The sequence below is a fragment of the Equus quagga genome, chromosome 11, assembly GCF_021613505.1.
Source record: "Equus quagga isolate Etosha38 chromosome 11, UCLA_HA_Equagga_1.0, whole genome shotgun sequence".
NCBI classification, from domain to species: Eukaryota; Metazoa; Chordata; class Mammalia; order Perissodactyla; family Equidae; genus Equus; species Equus quagga.
This window is the reverse complement of record NC_060277.1, coordinates 18,833,481-18,854,652: the sequence shown is the minus strand read 5'-3', so window position 1 is coordinate 18,854,652 and position 21,172 is coordinate 18,833,481. Positions and strand designations below refer to the sequence as shown.

At 37.1% G+C, this 21,172-nt stretch overlaps 1 protein-coding gene across 5 annotated transcripts in view; it reads left to right on the top strand.

Annotated features, from left to right (window-relative positions):
- The window catches only part of DSE (dermatan sulfate epimerase), a 71,424-nt gene extending 54,508 nt beyond the window's left edge, over nucleotides 1-16,916 (top strand). For 4 of the 5 annotated variants that reach the window (XM_046676733.1, XM_046676731.1, XM_046676732.1 and 1 more), the window contains 4 exons: nucleotides 5,637-5,890; nucleotides 8,793-9,032; nucleotides 11,886-12,093; nucleotides 14,218-16,916. In XM_046676733.1, coding sequence (XP_046532689.1) covers nucleotides 5,637-5,890; nucleotides 8,793-9,032; nucleotides 11,886-12,093; nucleotides 14,218-15,979 — 2,464 coding nt within the window. In that variant the 3' untranslated portion in view covers nucleotides 15,980-16,916. Of the gene's footprint in view, nucleotides 1-2,787; nucleotides 2,869-5,636; nucleotides 5,891-8,792; nucleotides 9,033-11,885; nucleotides 12,094-14,217 lie in introns of all 5 variants that reach the window. The other variant, XM_046676735.1, reaches the window with a different exon arrangement.
- The last annotated feature ends 4,256 nt before the right edge of the window (nucleotides 16,917-21,172 follow it).

Genomic DNA, 21,172 nt, shown 5'->3' with positions numbered 1-21,172 from the left:
TTGTCTCATTTTTCCTAGTATTTAGTTTTTGTATATTGCTGGTTCATTTAAATAAGTATCAGTGATCTCTTGACACCTCTTAAATTTTAAATACACAACTTCTCTTCTTCCAAGTATATATTTTAACAGTATTTGTGTAAATGAAACAGTATGAAACTTTAAATAGTACTATGCAGAGTATTCTGTGAACTTTATAATACTAAGTATTAATCTTTCCCCAGATAATGATTTTCTGCAGACTATATATCTTTTAAAACTATATGAAAAAATTTAAATATAGTCATTGGATCTCTTTTTAAAAGTTTATTTTATTTTTATTTTTTGGTGAGAAAGATTGGCCCTGAGCTAGCATCTGTTGCCAATCTTTGCCTTTTTGCTCAAAGACTATCATTGAGCTAACATCTGTGCCAGTCTTCCTCTATTTTTTGTGTGGGATACTGCCACAGCATGGCTTGATGAGCAGTGTGTAGGTCCACACCCAGGATCCAAACCCGTGAACCCCAGGCCACTGAAGCAGAACACTCGAACTTAACCACTATGCCACCAGGCTGGCCCCCATTTGATCCTCTTAAACTCAAAACTATACAAATAAAAACAGATGCCAACATTGTTATCAGATTTTTTTTTATGATTTCATCAAGTAAGCTGTGAAATATTGACTAATACAGACTTCTTAGATTGCCTGCCGTTGTACTCTGTACATAGTTCAAAAAGCCTTTGTGATAATGGAAGTAGTCTGTCCATATAAAATTGTTATAAAAATTCAGATTAATGAAGCTACTAAACTTTGGAAAGATTTTTATGCCTCTTTTCTTCCTTTTACAGTCACAACTTGATTCATGGAAGCAGCACATTATGATAAAATCTATGTCTTTCCCCACCAACACCCTACCCCTCAACCAGTCAATTAATAATTTGTTTCTTTGTTCAGTTCATTCTGTTTCACATAAATTCACCTTTGAAAATATTCTAGGGGCTGGCCCCGTGGCCGAGTGGTTAAGTTCATGCGCTCCACTGCAGGCGGTCCAGTGTTTCATTGGTTCGAATCCTGGGCGCGGACATGGCACTGCTCATCAAACCACGCTGAGGTGGCGTCCCATATGCCACAACTAGAAGGACCCACAACAAAGAATACACAACTATGTACTGGGGGACTTTGGGGAGAAAAAGGGAAAAATAAAATCTTAAAAAAGAATAGTCTAGACAGCACTTTTTAAACTTTTTGGCCTCTGACCTCTTTTACATTCTTTACAGTTAATGAGGACATCAAGGAACTTTGTTTATGTGGGCTATACCTATCAATATTTACCACACTAGAAATGAAAACTTGGAAATTTTAAAAATATTTATGCATTCATTTGAAAAATAAGTCCATTTCATAGTAACAGATAATATATCTTTAGAAAAAAATAACTATATTTTTGAAAACAAAAAGTATTTAGTGTGAAGAAGGTCATTGTTTTGCATTTTTGCAGATCTTGCATGTCTGCTTCTCTATTCAGTCTGTTGCAGTGTGGTGTATGAAGAAAATCCAGCTTCATAGAGATATGTGATTAAAGAAGGAGGAGTATTTTAAGAATATTTTCAGATAATGATACTTTGCTAGAACTTGACAAGTGGTAGTTTTGAAAAAGTTAGTTTCAGGGCCAGCCTCAGTGACCTAGTGGTTAAGTTCGACATGTTCTGCTTTGGGGGCCATAATTCAGTTCCTGGACACAGACCTACACCACTCAACTGGCAGTGGATACTAGATCAGGGCAAATCTTCCTCAGGAAAAAAAAAAAAAATTGTGGAATCTGTTTCATAAAAGTTAGTTTCAGTGTGGAATCTGAAACCATGTTAATGAGTTCCTCATATTTTTTAATTGATATCTTTACCAATTAATTGGTAAAAAATCCATTGGTATATTTTGCACTTCCAATGGCTCTTTTATCTATTATACATGGTTTTGTAATATCATGCCATTTTATTTTGAATGTGGTTCGCTGAGTTATTCCAGTCTTCGAAATGTTGACACATTTAGTTATACAGTATAAAAATAAATCACACTTGTTATCACTGACCTCATCAGAAAAGTCTTTAAGTACAGCATTTTTAACCCATTAGTGCTTTTGTACCATCAATTCAAATATCAACATATAATATCTTGGTATTATTATGGAAATAATTTTTAATTGAGGATCCCCTAAAAGAGTCTCAGAGACCCCAGGGGCCCATGGACCTTACTTTAAGAACAGCTCTCTAAGGGGAGAAATAATAGCTTATAAAAGGAGGGCTACAGTAAAAGTTTTCCTAACTCACCTGCTCTTAACTGACTTGCCGGTGAAATTAACCACCGTTCCTTGGGTAACCTGGCAGCAACTCTAACAGAATGCTGAATGTCAAGGTTGGTAGGCTCCCTCCCCTATGGCCGTTCATTTCTGTTCCCACCAGTTGAGTTATGTGCTTAGGAAATGTCAGTTGTATTTGTTCTCAAACCAGTTTTTGCCAACTTTCACTAATACCTGTAATTACACAATTTTAATAATATTTTATAAATAGAGTAAATGTGAGTTCAAAAAGAAAAAGAACTAATGTTTCTAAAACCAACTTAAATGCCTTGGAATGAGTTACTATAGAAATTGATGTCATAATGTAGTGTGGATGAGATTTATAAAGGTTTAGGGAAAAATTCACAAAAATCTAGAAGGATTCTACATTCCTTCATATGTGTCTTTAATTTCTTCCTATGTTATAAAGAAACCAAAGCTGTAAATTGTGATGGTGTGTTATATGTGTTCTTTGCAGGAAATAACAATGAAACTGATCTGTAGCCCCACATTCAAAGAAAGGGCCTTTAGCTCACCGTCAAAAGACTGATGAATATGTGTACGTATAGATATTTTAAGTTGAAATAAAATTCATAAATTAATACCTGTATCATTTTTTTATGATTCTGCATTTAACCAGCTTTTCCAGTAAATTTATTAACTCCTAGTTAGGATCACATTGAGTAAGATGGTTTCTTTGCTGCCATCTATGTGCTAGAAGCAAATTTCCTTTGGTTTCCATGACAGTAAAATATGCTCCCATCCATTATTGCATTTTGCATCCAAGCCTGGGTGAGATTGTACTGGTAAAGGACTTAGACAGCCTTGGAGCAATATAGCTATTACAGATCAGATTTCATCATGATATACTGGTGAATTTGATGGTACCATAAACTTTTTTTCTTATCAGTGTGCTAGTATTTTGTTGAATTGAAAACTGCTTGGAATAAGCAGCTGTGTGTAGGAACTTGGAAATTTTCGTCGAAATTGCATAGCAATATTTCCGGATGGATGAGAATTATATTAAATGTTCTTTTATCTATAAAAATAAGTTGATTGGTTAATCAGATGTGTCAGGGTTCAGTAGGTGGTAGCAGTTCATTGATGTCAGCTTTATCGTGGCTAGGTGTGTATGCTGTCATTTACAGATGCATTGTGACCTGGTGTAGAGGCACAGGACTAGGAAACAAATGACTTGGATTCTCTGGCTGGCTCACTAATGAGACCACGAGTCTGTGAAGACTCGATTCCTAACACCCTGGCAGTGAATGTGTAGTGTGAGTTGTTTTTTTCCTAGAAGTAGGGAATTAGTTCACACTCTTCAGAGTCTGTTTACAACCAGTACACACACTGGCAAGCTGACTGGCAAAGGTAGCTTTGCCTATGACCCAATGGTTAAGAAACTCATCAACCTTAGTCATTTTAGTACCAAGCTGTATCAACAGCACAGCTAACCAAACCCTGAAATTATTATTAGTACCAAGGGGTTCCTCCAAATTCCTGATTTCATAATGATCACATATTCATTGTCAACAGTGTGGCCTAGTTTTATAGGCTTGTTCCTTCATTTATTCTTTCTTTCCAAAAATATTTATTGAGAGTCTACTATGTGCCAGACACTGTTGTAGGATTGGGGACCCAATAGTGAATACAACAGAGGAGAAAAGAAAACCCTGCACTTGTAGAACTTGAATTCTAATAGGGCATACATATGCGTATATGTATGCATATACTTATACATATACATACGTAAATGCTAAGAGGACAAAAAGGAAGGGAAAGGAGATCTTGTTGTTTTGGGAGTGATTTTGAAATTCTGACAGAGTGACCAGATCATGTCTTTGATAGAAACTCCTAAAAGAAGAACACAGTCTAGAAGAAGCAGTCCCTTGGAATATTTTTAAGTATTCTTAACCTGGGGTCTCTGGGGTTTGTTTGGGGAAAATATTGCATCTTAATATTCACTAACTCTAACAGAAATTTAGCATTTCTTCCAAATCATGAATGTCGATAACCAACTATAGTAATATTGGGAGAATCTGTAACTTTGTCACAGACAGGTCTCACAGATATTTTCATATCATATTATGGTTATTGTATACATCTCAGAACATTGTTTATGCTCATTACTATTTATAAATTGTGGTAGTTACTATCCCTGCTGTCAAATCTTGTTGTTTAATGCCTTAATAAAGAAACACATATATCACAATTTTTAAAAATATCTATATTGATAGTTATATTTCAAAGTCATAGATTTCCTTGTATCCCTAGGTATTGTATCTTATGAATTTTAAAACATATTGAGAAAGAAGCTAAGACTTCACTATATTGCCAAAAGAGGCTCATGGCATAGAAATGTTAAACTTTAGTTTAATCCCTAGTTGAAAGCTTTCTTCCACCTCCCACAAGTACAGCACACTCTTCATTTGTTTCTCTCTCTTAGAGATTACTCAATACATCCTGAACAGATGGGGAGGGTTTTCTGGATAATTCCATAGAATTGTGATTGTGAAAGATCCTTTTTAGCTTCCTGTTTAACACTATTAAAATACTTGCAGAACAATGTAGCAAGTCAAGCAGAAATTGGGCTTCCTGGAAAATGACGGTTTAATACTTCACAGATCAGCTTTTATACTTCTATGAAAAATATCCGAAGGACCCGAAGGCTGTGCCGTTCATTTTATGAGAAAGAGTGAGATGTAGAAATCTGAGTTAGAATCAGCTCATTTTACTCACTTATACTAGTTTTTTAGCCACTCACTTCATCATGGCTTTGGCTAAGAGGGTCTGTACAGATTGAGAGGCGATAAACTATAGACCATGGTACCTTCACCTTGACCTAGGGGAAATAAGATGGGATATACATGTTCAACTGATTTAGCAAGGCAGCTGTCAGAATAGAATGAGAACCTCTTATACAGGTGAAAAAGAGAGGGTGAGCACTAACTCAATGGGTACTCCAGAGAATTTTGCCCTGCCGCTACACGTTAGGTGCTTCAGATCTCTTTGAATATATTCTTCTACATCTCATCAACAGTAAGAAATCAAAAGTAAAAATTCTCAACATCTTGATGTTGCCAGAAGCCTGAGGAAAAAAAGTGTTAACACTGTAATTTTCACATTAGACAAACTTTACGCTTGGGTCTCATATGGAAGGAAGTCGATTCTGTGTCGTTAAACCTCTTGGATTATATGTTCAGTTGTGCCCTCTTGGATTATATGTTCAGTTGTGCCCTTTACTTCTGAGAAATAGAGATTTAAAAAGTGTGATGAAAGCTGTGAGCCTTCTTTGCACTCATTTGCATGGTTTATTTTCCTTTACAGGTTGGTGAAAGATGCTCCTTGGGATGAAGTCCCGCTTGCTCACTCCCTGGTTGGTTTTGCCACTGCCTATGACTTCTTGTACAACTACCTGAGCAAGACGCAACAGGAGAAGTTTCTTGAAGTGATTGCCAATGCCTCGGGATATATGTATGAGACTTCATACAGGAGAGGATGGGGATTTCAATACCTGCACAATCATCAGCCCACCAACTGCATGGCTTTGCTCACAGGAAGCCTAGTTCTGATGAATCAAGGTGCGTGGACATGGCCGAGGGGAGGCCCAAGTTGACATCAGTCGTAGTAGCCATGTTGAGAGCAAAGCATTTTTATAACTAGTCTTAGTACATGTTCCTACTTGGATCCTAACTAAGCCCATGAGATGAAGTAATATCTAGGGCATCTCTTAAAGAATTGAGAGACACCTCTTTCCTCATTTCAGCTAGTTACGTTAATCTGCAGGTTATTTATTTATGCCCTTTGATTGTACCAAGCCATATCCTTATAGCACAGGATCAGTGGTGGATATTCATTTTTCCAGAGAATTTTGACAGTGAAGAGATAAATGGAACTTTCAAAAGCCAAATAGGTGGTTTATTATTTGAAATGAATGTTTGTCAAACACAGATGTGTATCCTTATATCGCTACTTTTTTTTTTCTCTCTAAAGACTTTAAACCACCAATCTAGATCATTTAGGTCAAACTTGGAAGTGACTTTTGTGGATTGCAAAGCTATTTTGCCTTAATGTATTATGTAATTGCTAATATTGCATCTTCTTTGTTCTTGTAATTCTGACTTAATTACAACTCCTATGGAAGTCTATAAATGATTAAATAAGATTATATTTAAGAAAATCAGCCCCCATATCACAGTGAATTATTAGAATATTAAATATATACGTGAAGCTGGGAAATCTAAAAGAATTTAACTCTTGATTATATTCCCCATAAGAATTAGTAGGCATTTTTTAGATTATCCAGCATCAGATTTTACCCAATTCTAGCTTTCTCCCTTGTCACATCAACCAACTATCACTTTTAAGTCAGTCTTAGAGGAAAAGAAACTGATACTAATTGAGCACATGACGTGTGCTAATCCTTGTCCGTATTTTATCTAATTCTCACATCAACCATATAAGTTGCCTGGGATTTGGATCCAGTTCTGGCCAAACTCAGAGCTCAGTCTCTTCCTACTATATTTTGTTGCCTCTCTTCGAATAGAATTTAATTTACAGTAATTTAAGGAAAGCTTAATGAAGAGAATGAATTTTCATCCTAGCTCTCATATCCTAGGATATGGATAAGTGGGATAATAGAAAACATTCCAGGCATGGTATATGGATAGTAGAAAAATGCAGGGCATGGCATCAATAACAATATCAATACCTCATATTGACAGATGTGAAGTTTAAAAAGGTGGTAGGCCTTGCCTCATATCTCCTGAACAGGGTTGCTGTAAGGAAAAAATAAGGAAAGTCAGGTAATGTGATAGCCAGGGAGAAATGCATAGCAGGCCAGATTTTAAGCATCAGTCATATTGGTATCCAGTTGGAGATGGAGGATACAGAGAGGAAGAGGTGAAGATGATTGGAATTTTAAACCCTAATGACTAGAGAATGGAAACTGAAAATGATCCAGAACAGTGGCAGGTGTGGAGCTGGATGGGAGAAGGAGCCAGGGTACAATTAACAGTCACCTCTGCACAGCCACGCCTGAGAACAGTGCTGCCCCCATGAGGTGGGAGCTGGATCTTACTTAGCCTAGGACCTTGGACTTTGGCTGGGAGCTGGTGGTACCTGGGCCTCGGGAAGCCCCCCACACCCAGCACACCTAGTAGGCTGGGGTAGAGTGTTCAGCACTGATGATCACACACATGTCTGTGGGAGTGAAGCAACAAGACTCCACCCACATTAGAAGGCAATGAGCTTAATTTTATCTCCATAGGTTGTATGTTTTAATACAAGCAAATAAAACAAACCTTAGATCTAAAGGCCTAGGTTCAGACCAAAGGTCTGTTCATTTTTAGTCATGTGCCAGAGGTCTTGAACAAGTCAACCTTTCGGTAATTTTGTAGTAATAATGCATAATTGAGTTGTTAAAAGGATTAAGTAAGATTGTGTTCAGTGCTGTGTAAATTATAACTGTTATAGAAATGTGAGTTGTTGTTACCTAAATGCTAGTCTCTCAAGAATTATAGAAAGCTAGCATTTCTGAGTCAAAAGGATTTTACAAAAATTTTTAGACTTTTAATTTCCAGTTGGGGAGGTTGAAAAATGTGACAGGTTGAAGAAGTGCTTGAATAAAATCATGTAGCTCATTTTTGGCAGATTCTGAACTCCTAGTTGATTTTTTTCACCCTTAGATTGTTACACCCATGGTCTCTCCACCCCACTGTGCGGGCTTTTCAGATCCTAAGGAATCGAAACGCACAAAAATGATGAAAAATTGTCTTCTAATGATCGACCAAATTAAAGACTGTCCATTTAGCCTTTGTACTATTTACAGCTTATTACAAATCCTATAAAATAATGGTGAAAGTTTTGTAAAGTGATAAACTAAAAAAAATATTTTCAGGGGACAGCCTGGTGGCATAGTGGTTAAGTTCATGTGCTCCACTTCCACGGCCTAGGGTTCGCAGATTTGTATCTCAGGCGCGGACCTACACACCACTCATCAAGCTATGCTGTGTCAGCATCCTACATACAAAACAGAGTAAGATTGGCATAGATGTTAGCTAAGGGACAATCTTCCTCACACACACATACAAAAATTCAAGTAGTAGTTCTTAGGAAAACTGAATAAAAGTTTCAATATACAGATCTTTTCCTGAAGACATAAAGTTATGTGCAATTTGTAATCTTAGATGTGATGTGGTTTCAGTTTGTTAAAAATTGGAAGATAACTGATACTCATTTAAAGGTTTATTTTCATTTAATTAATAAATGACCTGTATTCAAGAACTTCTTAACTTATATAATGGACCCATCACAAACCTGGAATAGCAGGATATTATTTATAATGTTGATACGTGAGAGTTTTACAAAATGCAATTTGTAATGCAACTTAGCCAGATAACTCAGAGGGTTTTCTTTGGCTGTATTTTTGTTTATGTTTTGTTGCAGCCTCAGTCATTGTTTCCATGTGTTTTCATCTTTTAGGGTATCTTCAAGAAGCTTACTTATGGACCAAACAAGTCCTGAGCATCATGGAGAAGTCACTGGTCTTGCTCCGAGAGGTGACGGACGGCTCCCTCTATGAAGGAGTTGCATATGGCAGCTACACCACTAGATCACTCTTCCAGTATATGTTTCTCGTTCAGAGGCACTTTGACATCAACCACTTTGGCCATCCATGGCTTAAACAACACTTTGCATTTATGTATAGAACCATCCTGCCAGGTATAGTGAGGACTCAGAAGTGGGAAAACATTAAACTATTGGAGTTTTTTTCTGATTATGAAAATGAGCTAAACTAAGAAATGTGGGGTTTGAGTCATATTGAGATTAAAGATTTTTTTGAAAAATCAAAGAAGAATTCAATTCAAGAGTATTTTTAAAATATTTTGAGAGCTACATGAGGATTTGTGATTTAGGTATTGTAAAGCTTGGAGCATAATGGTTCAAATATAATAGCCCCACAGTACTTTTATTTTCGTATGTGTACAAACTTGGGTACATATACAGACTCATTTTCATGAATCTAAACATTTATGATTACATGTTAGTTTTCCTTTTTGTGTAATCCCCAGTCAATACTATTTTATTTTGTTTTTAATTTTTTCTTCCAAACTATACAGGCATGATTCAAAATTAAAGATTACACCTACATGTTTAAGTTGGAGCTTTAGTATTTTCCTTAAATATTTTAATGAAATAAATAGTATAAAACATAGAAAATTAACCAAAAAAATGAATTGCTATAAAACTCCTAATTTCTTGTTGCTGTGTAGCTTAGCCTCTTAAGAAAACTGGCTCTACAAAAGGATATATATGATTTAAGAACTTATTCATTTCTAGGAAAGCCTCATAAGTTTCCTTATTTCTAAACAGGACTAAGATATTAGAAAAAGTTTAGGAGGTAGATTTTTATCAGGATGGGTTTCCCCCAATGAAATGCAATTTTTAGATGATGATTCTAGACCTACAGCAAAGAATCCAGTAGTTAAGTCTCTTTGCTCCAGTTCTATACGCATGGATTGAACAGAATCTTCATTATTGGATTAGTTATCCAAAAAATACTTCAGAGCAAGAGAACCATATTAAGATTTAGTTCAGACTTACATTCAGAGGGCTAGTGTTTTATGGCTTATTCTTAGACATTCTGAAAAGTCCTATTTTGTAGTTTATCTTGGTTAAAAAAAAAAAAAAGCCCATCTAAAGCAAGGAACCTTTAAGGAATCTCAGAGCTTTGTAATTTGAGCTGAGATCTCACAGCCATCCAGATCAGGGCTTGGGTGTGCTGTGAGCTGTGTTTGTGGCTGCTTCCTAAGCTGGAAAAGACAGTATAAACATCTCTAAGAGGGAGATTCATATATTTGTGTCAATTAATCCAACAAACCTTTATTGAATATCTCTATGCCAGTCACTGTACTAGGCAGGGGATTCAAAGACACATAAAACATATCAGCTGCTTTCAGAGGATTCAGAGAATCACAGTTTATAATAAGATTCACTTGGAAGAGCATTTACTAAACTGGTAAAAGCAAAAACATTAGCTGTAAATTATGTAAGTATGGTCATGATAACATTTTAGAAGGGATTCTGTGTTAAGTCAGTGTGTTCTCAACGACATTTCTCTTTTTTCTCTACAATTGCTATTCTAGTAATGAATACAGTCGTGTCTTGCTTAGCAACAGGGATATTTTATGAGAAATGAGTTGTTAGGTGGTTTCGTTGTGCAAACATCATAGAGTGTACTGAAGGGGAACAAAATTTGCCACCCCAAAATGTGCCTCTTTAACATGAAGATTGTTTTAGGGTGAAGAAGAAACAAAAGACTCAGAAAGTTTTTCTTGTTATCTCCCCCTTAACTGCCTAAAAGAATTAAGATTAAAAAATCTGTATCAGGGAGAGAGCTGTCACCTTAGCATAACATGAACTAGGTGGTAGACAGGGAGGAACTTAGAAAAGCCTGTTTGTTGGGCTCCCCTCTGTGTTCTTATGTTTCTGTGTGGCCAAACACACGCTTGTTTTCCAAACATTTCCTCCTTTTCATCTACCTATGAATTGCCTTCCTTGCCTTTGAAACTCCTGACTCTCCCCATCCCCAACATCTTCTTTTGTCTGTAGTTGAAGATGGTATTTAAGGTGAGGGCTTCGGCCATTCTGGTGAGTTTCTTGGGTTTCCTGGGTTTCTCCCACGTATGTATGTTATTAACTTTTTGTTTGTTTTTTTCCTGTTAATCTTTTGCATGTCAATTTAATTCTTAGACCAACCAGAAGAATCTAGAATGGTAGAGGAAAATTTCTTCCTTCCCTACAGCCCTTACACAAACCTAGATAGGAAAACCTACTATACGCCTAGGCTATATGGTACTAATCTTATGGGACCACCATTGTATATGCGGTCCATCGTTGACCAAAACGTTATGCAGTTCATGACTGTATGTAACTAACAAGAGAGTTAAAATACATGACACTGATATCCAGTCTTACCTTCTTTTGTTTTTCTGACCTATTCCACTATGATCTTTGTATTTGCTCTCTTTTCTTTAACTTCCAGCCGTACATACTGGCAAGATCTTCTCTGCGAATTGTTTTCTTCCTATAGAAATTCAGTTTCTCCCCTAAACTTTATAACTTCCAATTTATTGAAGCACCTTATGTTATTATCTTGGCCTATGATGTGAGGTGAGTTGGTGGGAGAGCTAGTGCTCATTTCAGATTCAGGAACTCACCATGCACAAGGGAATAATCCATGTATCTATACAAATATAATGGTATTTAGCATAGACGTTCGAAAATTAGGAAGGTGGGCAATATACGTAAGCATTAACAGTTGTGGCATTTCCATTACCAGTGGCAAGATGCCACATAACAAATACAAACTTGCACACAAGATTTGTGGAAGGCCTTCAACGAGATTCTGATTAACTGGTCTAGGGTGGAGGGTGGGCATTGTAGCTTTGCTATTTTTATCCAAGATACACAATTGATTCTAATTTGCAATCAGGATTGAAAATCATTGTTTAGACCTTTATGGGAGTATGCAGTTTTAAATTTATCTTAATTCTGTCAAACTTCTTTCCCCAGGGTTTCAAAGAACTGTGGCTATTGCAGACTCAAATTACAACTGGTTTTATGGCCCAGAAAGCCAATTAGTGTTCCTGGATAAATTTGTCATGCGTAACGGCAGTGGCAATTGGCTGGCTGACCAAATCAGAAGGAACCGTGTGATGGAAGGTCCAGGGACACCATCCAAAGGGCAGCGCTGGTGTACTCTTCACACAGAATTTCTCTGGTATGACACGTTGGGCTAGCTTTAAAGAGAAATTGTACCCAGGGTACAATGTGCTAGTTTTTTGCACTTAAAAAGAAAAACTAACCTAAAGCACTTTCTAACCCTTTCTCTGTGCCACCTAAGTACTTGTAGCTTCAATTCAATTCATATCACAGTGTTGGAAACTCTGTTAGAAACATTTCCTTACATTTAGGATCTAATTACTGTTTGTGGTTTTTGGTTTCTTGTATTACAAATGTCCTAGGCTCACACTATTTCATAGATATGCATGTTTTGACGTATATCATTTTTGAAATCATATAAAGAGAAAACCACAAAATTTAAACTGGGTTATTCTGAAAATCACACCAACAAAAAAGGTAGTAAAATATTTTGTTTTGTTTTGGTAAATGGAGCATTATAATTTTCTAAAAGCAAAGCTGTTACTAAATTTTCAAAACTATTTAAGTGTTTGACGGTATTTGACAGTTTTACTTTGATAATAAAACAACCATGTAATTTTTTTGCCTTAATCTTTTAAGCCCAGTAGGAGAAGCCAGGGTCTCCTTTTTAAGTACTGCCAAATGTATTGTTGGCATCCAATAAATTAAAATAAAAATTACAGGGAACTGGTTAATCATTAATTCCTGATGTCTTTTCAAGCTCTTGAAATTTGCGTTCAACTCCAAAATAAGCTTCTGTGGTTTCATTGCTTTTCTTCATTGTTTTTTTTTTTTTAATTTAAACAATTAGGAGGAAAAAAAATTAGTAAAGTGGTAACTGTCTACAGTTCAGCCAGCAGTTTTTAAAACTATTTTTGCAGATGAACTGAATATATTAATGTGCGACCATTCTGACTCCTTTTAGGGGTAGGAAGTAATTATTTAATAGTGTTTTCACTTATGCATAAATAAGCAACCAAGAGAGTTCTGTAAAGCTGGTTGTAGGAGTCAGTTTAATGCTAAGTCTAACTCGATTGAAAATCTGCCTTTATAGGGATATGACCAAAAACTGAGAGAAGGATGATGGCCAATTCAGATTGTATCTGGATTTGTTAAATGATAATAATGAAGCCAACATTATACTAGATCTAAGTAGAGACACAATTTCTGATGTCTTGACACTGAGACTCTTGAACAACAAAGACAAAACAGCCAAAATCAAGCACCAATAAGATTGTCTACCATAGGTGATTGATTCACTTTAGAGAAAAGTATCTAAGAGCTAAGAATAGGGTCTGCCTTTCTTCTCTTGAGCAGCAAATCTCAAGATCTATGAACAGGTTCAAGATCTATGAACCTGTCAAGGCTGTTATCTCAAATCATCAAAGCAAACAGTCACCTTCATTACTATATTTTGAGCCTTTCTGAATAAAAAACCTGTGTTCTTAATCACTGTGAAATGTTTATTATTGTATTACTTTGATATAAACATTTATCCTAAATAAAAATAAGCCATTTATTGTCCAAAAAGCATGACACCATCTTCAGATTAAAATAAAACAAAACCTTTGGATCTGGGCTAGGCAGTGGCAGCCACAGTTGTAAATCCTCAAGTATTAGGTCGTTTCCTGAATTTTATCCATTTTTATTCTTAGATGTAGTATTGGCAGTATGTTATCCACTATGTGAAAGTCAACTCTACTTAATTTTTTATTTTAGAGGGAAAAATGTACTCTACAAAAGTTTCAGTAATATCAGTTGTTACAGAACAATACTTCATTACAACTCAAGGCTTAGAGTCCAGACTCTAACACGAGGCTTCCTGGGATAGGAGCCCCTCAACTAGGCGTCTGGATGAAGTGCTTAATTCTGTGAGCCCCAGTCGTTTGGTGGCAGCTCTGAAATGATTAAGTGAAGACTGTCCGTGTAGTAGTTAGCAGCAGCAATCATGTCAGGCTCAAACCCCAGGATCACAGTTGTAAAGATATCTTCCTCTCCCTTTCACCAAGTGCTCCCCTACACATGCTGATTATCCGTGGCTGTGTTCAGAAATGTCCCTAATCCAGTCTCCACTGCCAGTGCTCTGGGTAGCATTTGTGTGTTGTTTTCTCCAGCCACATCACCATGTGGCATCACAGTTCTGGTGTGTTATTTTTACTTCTATCAGACAACTGCTTACTTTTTTAAAAATTAATTCTTTCAGGTATGATGCCAGCTTGAAATCTGTTCCTCCTCCAGATTATGGCACCCCTACATTGCATTATTTTGAAGACTGGGGTGTTGTGACTTACGGAAGTGCACTGCCTGCAGAAATCGATAGATCTTTCCTTTCCTTTAAGTCAGGAAAACTTGGGGGACGTGCAATATACGACATTGTCCACAGAAACAAATACAAAGATTGGATCAAAGGATGGAGAAATTTTAACGCAGGGCATGAACATCCTGATCAAAACTCATTTACTTTTGCTCCCAACGGTGTGCCTTTCATTACTGAGGCTCTCTACGGGCCAAAGTACACCTTCTTCAACAACGTTTTGATGTTTTCCCCGGCTGTGTCAAAGAGCTGCTTTTCTCCCTGGGAGGGTCAGGTCACAGAAGACTGCTCATCAAAATGGTCTAAATACAAGCATGACCTGGCAGCCAGCTGTCAGGGGAGAGTGGTTGCAGCAGTGGAGAAAAATGGAGTGGTTTTCATCCGAGGAGAAAGTGTGGGAGCTTATAACCCCCAGCTCAATCTGAAGAATGTTCAGAGGAATCTGATCCTCCTGCATCCACAGCTTCTCCTGCTTGTGGATCAAATACATCTGGGAGAGGAGAGCCCCTTGGAGACAGCAGCCAGCTTCTTCCACAATGTGGATTTTCCTTTTGAGGAGACAGTGGTAGACGGGGTCCATGGGGCTTTTATCAGGCAGCGAGATGGTCTCTACAAAATGTACTGGATGGATGATACTGGCTACAGTGAGAAAGCAACCTTTGCTTCAGTGATGTACCCTCGGGGCTATCCCTACAATGGGACCAACTATGTGAATGTCACCATGCACCTCCGAAGTCCCATCACCAGGGCAGCTTACCTCTTCATAGGGCCATCCGTAGATGTTCAGAGCTTCAGCATCCACGGAGACTCTCAGCAACTGGATGTGTTCATAGCCACCAGTGAGCATGCTTATGCCACTTACCTTTGGACAGGTGAGACCACAGGACAGTCTGCTTTTGCACAGGTCATTGCAGATCGTCAGAAAATTCTGTTTGACCGGAGTTCCGCCATCAAGAGCACCACTGTGCCTGAAGTGAAAGACTATGCTGCTATTGTGGAACAGAACCTGCAGCATTTTAAGCCAGTGTTCCAGCTGCTGGAGAAGCAGATCCTGTCCCGAGTCCGGAACACAGCTAGCTTTAGGAAGACTGCTGAGCGCCTGCTGAGATTTTCAGACAAGAGACAGACTGAGGAAGCCATCGACAGGATTTTTGCCATATCACAGCAACAGCAGCAGAAGCAAAGCAAGTCAAAGAAAAACCGAAGGGGAGGCAAACACTATAAATTTGTGGATGCTGTCCCTGATATTTTTGCACAGATTGAAGTCAATGAAAAAAAGATTCGACAGAAAGCTCAGATTTTGGCACAGAAAGAACTGCCCATAGATGAAGATGAAGAAATGAAAGACCTTTTAGATTTTGCAGATGTAACATATGAGAAACACAAAAATGGTGGCTTGATGAAAGGCCGGGTTGGACAGGCACGGATGGTGACAACTACTCACAGCAAAGCCCCGTCACTGTCTGCGTCATATACCAGACTGTTCCTGATTCTGAATATTGCTATTTTCTTTGTCATGTTGGCAATGCAACTGACTTATTTCCAGAGGGCCCAGAGCCTCCATGGCCAAAGATGTCTTTATGCAGTCCTTCTAATAGATAGCTGTATTTTATTGTGGTTGTACTCGTCTTGTTCCCAGTCACAGTGCTAGCACAGAAGCTATAAATTGCTTCGTCATTTTGAGGTCACGAGTCTATGCAAAAAAAAAAAAAAATCATTGCCCTAGTTTGTCATTGGATTTTTTTCTCAGATCCATTTTAACAAAGTAAGGGGAAGATATTTTCACACAAGAAAGCAGATAAATCAGAATTGGAACAGGCAAAGAATTTATCAAAGGACTAAGACTAGCTCGGTTGTCACACGGTGTTTCTGGAAGTGTTTGGCTTGTCTAATTTAGCAGTCCACTTAAGACTACTCTAAGAAGAAACAAAGAGTCTGGTTTAAGTAATATTTTTTCTTAAGAGACACAAAAAAGATTTAGATAGAATTGGATTTTATTAATATTAATTTAATGCTATTAGCAATCTCCAGATACTGTTTTATGAAAAGACTGAAGCACACGATTCTGAGAAATACAGAATTTTTTTTTAATGGTGTAGTCATGTTGAAAAATAAATGTTGCTAAGTCCTGGTATGGTGGCATCAACTTCCACGGAGAGTAGTTCATTAGTTAAGTGAATAACAGCACCTGTATATTGGATTACTATTCAGATAACGTAGTAAAATGATGGCAGAAGATCATTAAAAACTTAAAATATATTTCCAGTAGAAAACATATATATATGAATGACTATTTCCTCGATGATGTTGGTCTTTGCACACACAAAATTGATTGCTTTTATGAATCCATTGGTTGTTCAATAAATAAGACAATAATAGGTAACTTAATTTTCTATTTTCCTTATATGGAAAACTGTTGTAGATCCAATGACTAAACTTCAGAATAAAATACTTTATATCGTAAACGTTGATTTCAATACCAAAGAAGATGGGGAATCTGAAAGTTGAATGTGATTCTTATGTTTATTAATAGAAAACTTTCTTCAACTTTATTTTGCTAAATAAACATGATATTTGTGATTTTTCTATAGTGTCTTTCTTCTTTTTTCCTTTACATTCAACACGTATGGAACAATTTTGAAAACTTTGAAGAGACATGTTTATTTGGACATGCGTTAACTAAATTTATGATGTAGTGTTTGAATTGAAAGAAGTAATTTTGCTGCTTATTTGCTTTTTAGTTGCTTAAACATATTTTAAACATTTAAAAGAAAAGCCAACTTCTTTTTTGTTTGTGAGGAAGATTGGTCCTGAGCTAACATCTGTTGCCAATCTTCCTCTTTTTACTTGAGGAAGATTGTCACTGAGCTAACAACATCTGTGCCAGTCTTTCTCTATTTTGTGTTGGATGCCGCCACAACGTGGCTTGATGAGCGGTGCTGGGTCTGCGCCCGGGATCCGAACCTGTACACCTTGGGGCGCCAAAGCAGAGCACGTGAACTTAACCACTACACCACCAGCCGGCTCCAAAAGTGAACTTCTGATATTTAAGTAATACCAAACTTTTAAAAACATACAATTTTGGGGGCTGGCCCCGTGGCCGAGTGGTTAAGTTCGCGCACTCCGCTGCAGGCGGCCCAGTGTTTCGTTGGTTCGAATCCTGGGCGCGGGCATGGCACTGCTCATCAGGCCACACTGAGGCAGCGTCCCACATGCCACAACTAGAAGGACCCACAACGAAGAATACACAACTATGTACTGGGAGGCTTTGGGGAGAAAAAGGAAAAAAATAAAATCTTAAAAAAAAAAAAAACATACAATTTTGGTACTTATCTTCAATCAAGTCCTCAGGCAGTAACAGCAGCACCGAGTCCTGGAAACCTATTCCACAGTTATACTTCAGCATAAAAAAATGAGCTACTTAAAAGGAACTTAAGAGTAAACTGTCTTACATTCAGCATATTTGAGTCTCATATGTTTCTCCCTTGAAAAGGGAAAATCCATTGGGCTCAAATATTATAATAAGAGCACATTCACTGATTTATAGGTCTAAAGTAATAACGATCTTTTCCTTCTGCTTGTCCTTTTTGTTCATGGAAATACCAGTATGTAAGAGAAAATAAGAATACTGAGAAACTCTTTGGAGCACCTTTTTGCACTTCTAATTTTGAACCTTCTTACAGAAAGAAAAACAAGTTTGACTTTTAACTGTGCTTTGCTCATTATACTTGGAACCTAGAAAGTGACTTCTGAGGAAGTATTTTTTTTTCTTTCATGAGAAGGGTCTCTAGGGAGGATGTCATTACACACTGTTTAAAAGAATAATGTTTTCAAAAGAATAATGCTTCCGTTTTTCCTGCATGGATGCTGTTACTAGGATTTAAATTTGCTTTATGTGACAGATTCTCCGTTTACTTAACCTCATTCAACATTCCTCTCTTCTACTCTTTCTCATTTAAAAGGGTGAATTGTCTGAAATGATCAAAAGAATTTTGAAAAAAAGGGAAAATTGCTCTTTGAGGCTACCCAGCAAACCTGATCTCAGATCCAAAAACTCAGACATACTTTCTAATTGAGATGAAAAGTGCAAGCAAGTGCCAAAGCCAGCTTTCCTTTTGTTTCCATTAGGTTAGGGCAGACATAAATTCGTCACCATAGCATCATCCCATCTAACACGTTAGCTCATTTTTTAAGTAATTTTTTAAAATATGGTAATCATGTATCTTTAAAACAATTAATTAAGCGAAGTTTTTTCCTTCTAATGGACATCGTATTTATTTCACTTAATAAGAAATTTCCACAAGTAGGGACTTAAATGGTTAAGTAAAAGAAACAAATTCTGAAACAAATCACAGCTCTTCATAATGAGGCGTGTTTTATATCAGGGCTAGTCCATATTTGAATAAAACTAAGAAACTCTTTGTATCTTCAGGAAAACTAAGCAATGTTATGTCTCTCTTGAAACGGAGTAATCAATTATGGAATCTGTTTTAGTGCTGCTCACTATGAAAGGAGTGTTTCAAGTTCATTGGATAATACGCGAGCTGTTGTTCAGAGGATTGGCAGGACTTTTAGTCCTGGCCTTAAAGAAAATTTGGGAATGATTGGCACACAGAGCTTGTCTGTGCAGTGGAAGGGGCATATGCCCAGGTTGGTAACTGATCAGTTTACAAATAGCCACGCGGAAGGATGAGACCTATCATCTGCTGACAGAACATTTTTTTGAGATCATTGTTGTGATTGTTAATAAAGTCAGATGGAAGACATTCTTGGACTGTTTTAATAATTAAAATGTATTATATCATCTAGAATATTAATTCTCCCACAAATATTTTAGTCATAACATTTAAGAAGTTCTAAATGTTCTAAGGTTACTAGAAAATAGTTTTAACAATATTATGCACACTGAGTGATGTTTTTAAAAAGAAAAATTTACATTATGACTTACTTTGTTTTTCTAAAGACTCTTGATAATTCACAAACCACCCACAAAGGGATCAGAAATTTCTCCAAATTTTTAAGAGAAGGCAAGTTATGAAATGTTCTATTTGTAAGTTAAAAAGTAAATTCCTATTTTCCCTTAGGAATATAAAACAAGATTAAAATGGATATGGTTGTGAGTAGGACAACCATGTAATTTATCTTCTAACCTGGTCACATTTGAGAATTAAAGGAGGAGCAAACCAAGATTGATGCAAACCAAGACTGTCCTAGGAAAACTAGAATATATGGTCATTGGTGTCACCGATTAATTCAGGAAATATCAGGGAGTAGGGAGGCATTTGAAGGTGTAACTTGAAATTTAGTGCTAAAAAGTGAACTTGACATAATCTGATCTCTAAAATCTGCAGATGAAGAAACAGGCTCAAGCAAAGGGGGCTGCCCTCTCTCCCCACATGCTGCCCTGTACTTATTTCATTTCTGTTGGCAAAGCCCACTGGCTTGAATCTCTCCTCTTTACATTCATGCTGAGAAGATGTCAGTTTCTGGAGCTTATTTAGCTTACTTGCAAAGATGACATTTTTCCAGCAATGTTTCAACCAGATATTTGCTTTATGCTATGTAACATGACTGAAGTACGGACAAGTTTTCAGAAAATGACTGAGAGAAATCATGCAAATGACTACATGGTCTAAATATTTAATTTTTGGTCATCTATTTTAATAGACAGGTTCAATTGTGTTAAACAAGACGTAGTCACTGTGTAAAGAGTAAAAGTCAATAAAGTTGCATTATGACTTTCTTGTTCTTTTTCTTGGGTGTATGGCTTCCCTCTTTTTGATTTGAGGGTTTCTTTTGTGTGTTTGGTTTTTTTTGTATAAGTTATAAATATGTATAATTGAAAAAGTAAAATAGTACTAGAAGGTTTGTATTTTTTTTAAATGTGCCTGCTCCCTTCTCTCTCTGGATTCATGCTTCCCAGAAGTAACCAATTTCTGTTTGTCTTAGCTGTTGCATCCATGATGTCCTTGTTTATGATAAGGTCTAAAACTTCCTACCAATGATTAGAGGGTTTAGCTCTCTTATCCATCTCCCCTTTCTGCTTACATGTTTCATTTACGCCCAGCCTTCTAACAGAGCTATCCTAATTTTTGGCTAGGTCAGTCTTCAGTGTTTATACATTATAACTACATAAATATGTCTTGCAGGTTAGCCAGGTTGAGAACTATCTCCCTTTCATATACTTCCTTTCATATCAATCCAGAGTTAATGATTGTTTCTTTTTTTTCATTATGCTTAGTTGTCAAGCAATCTCATTTTATCCCCAAACTTTCCAACTTAGTGGGAAGCCCCTCGCTCTGTGTTCAATCACATCTGTGTAACCTGGAGGTTCCTTTTATTCTTGGGGCCAGCCCTCCTTTCCTCTCTCTCTGATCTGAACTACTGCATGTTGGTTGTCCTCAGATCGCCTTTCTCCATCTTCTGAGAATTCTCTATGCCTCTTTTCTGTGTAAGTTTTCCGTTTTCTGAATCCCATGCTTTCCTTTTTCTTCACTGCCTGATTTTGGTGGAGCATATCCTTCCTGAGATTCCTGAGAAAGGATACATGGGGAGTAAATATTTTGCCTCCTTTGGTTTCTGAAAATATCTTTATTCTCCCCCTCACTTGATTGATCACTTAGCCGCACATTCTAGGTTGCAAATAGCTTTTCCTCAGAATTGTGCAGGCGTGGCTCCATGATCTTCCAATTTCTGGTGTTGCTGTTGTGAAGTCAGTTACCAAGTTTTCTTTTGGACAGAGCAATTTTAACCAGAGAGAAAACCTCCCATCTTCGCCCTGGTTAGTTCAGTGGAGTGATGCTGAAGCGGGCAGTTGCTCAATAGACACTCGTTTAACCTCTGA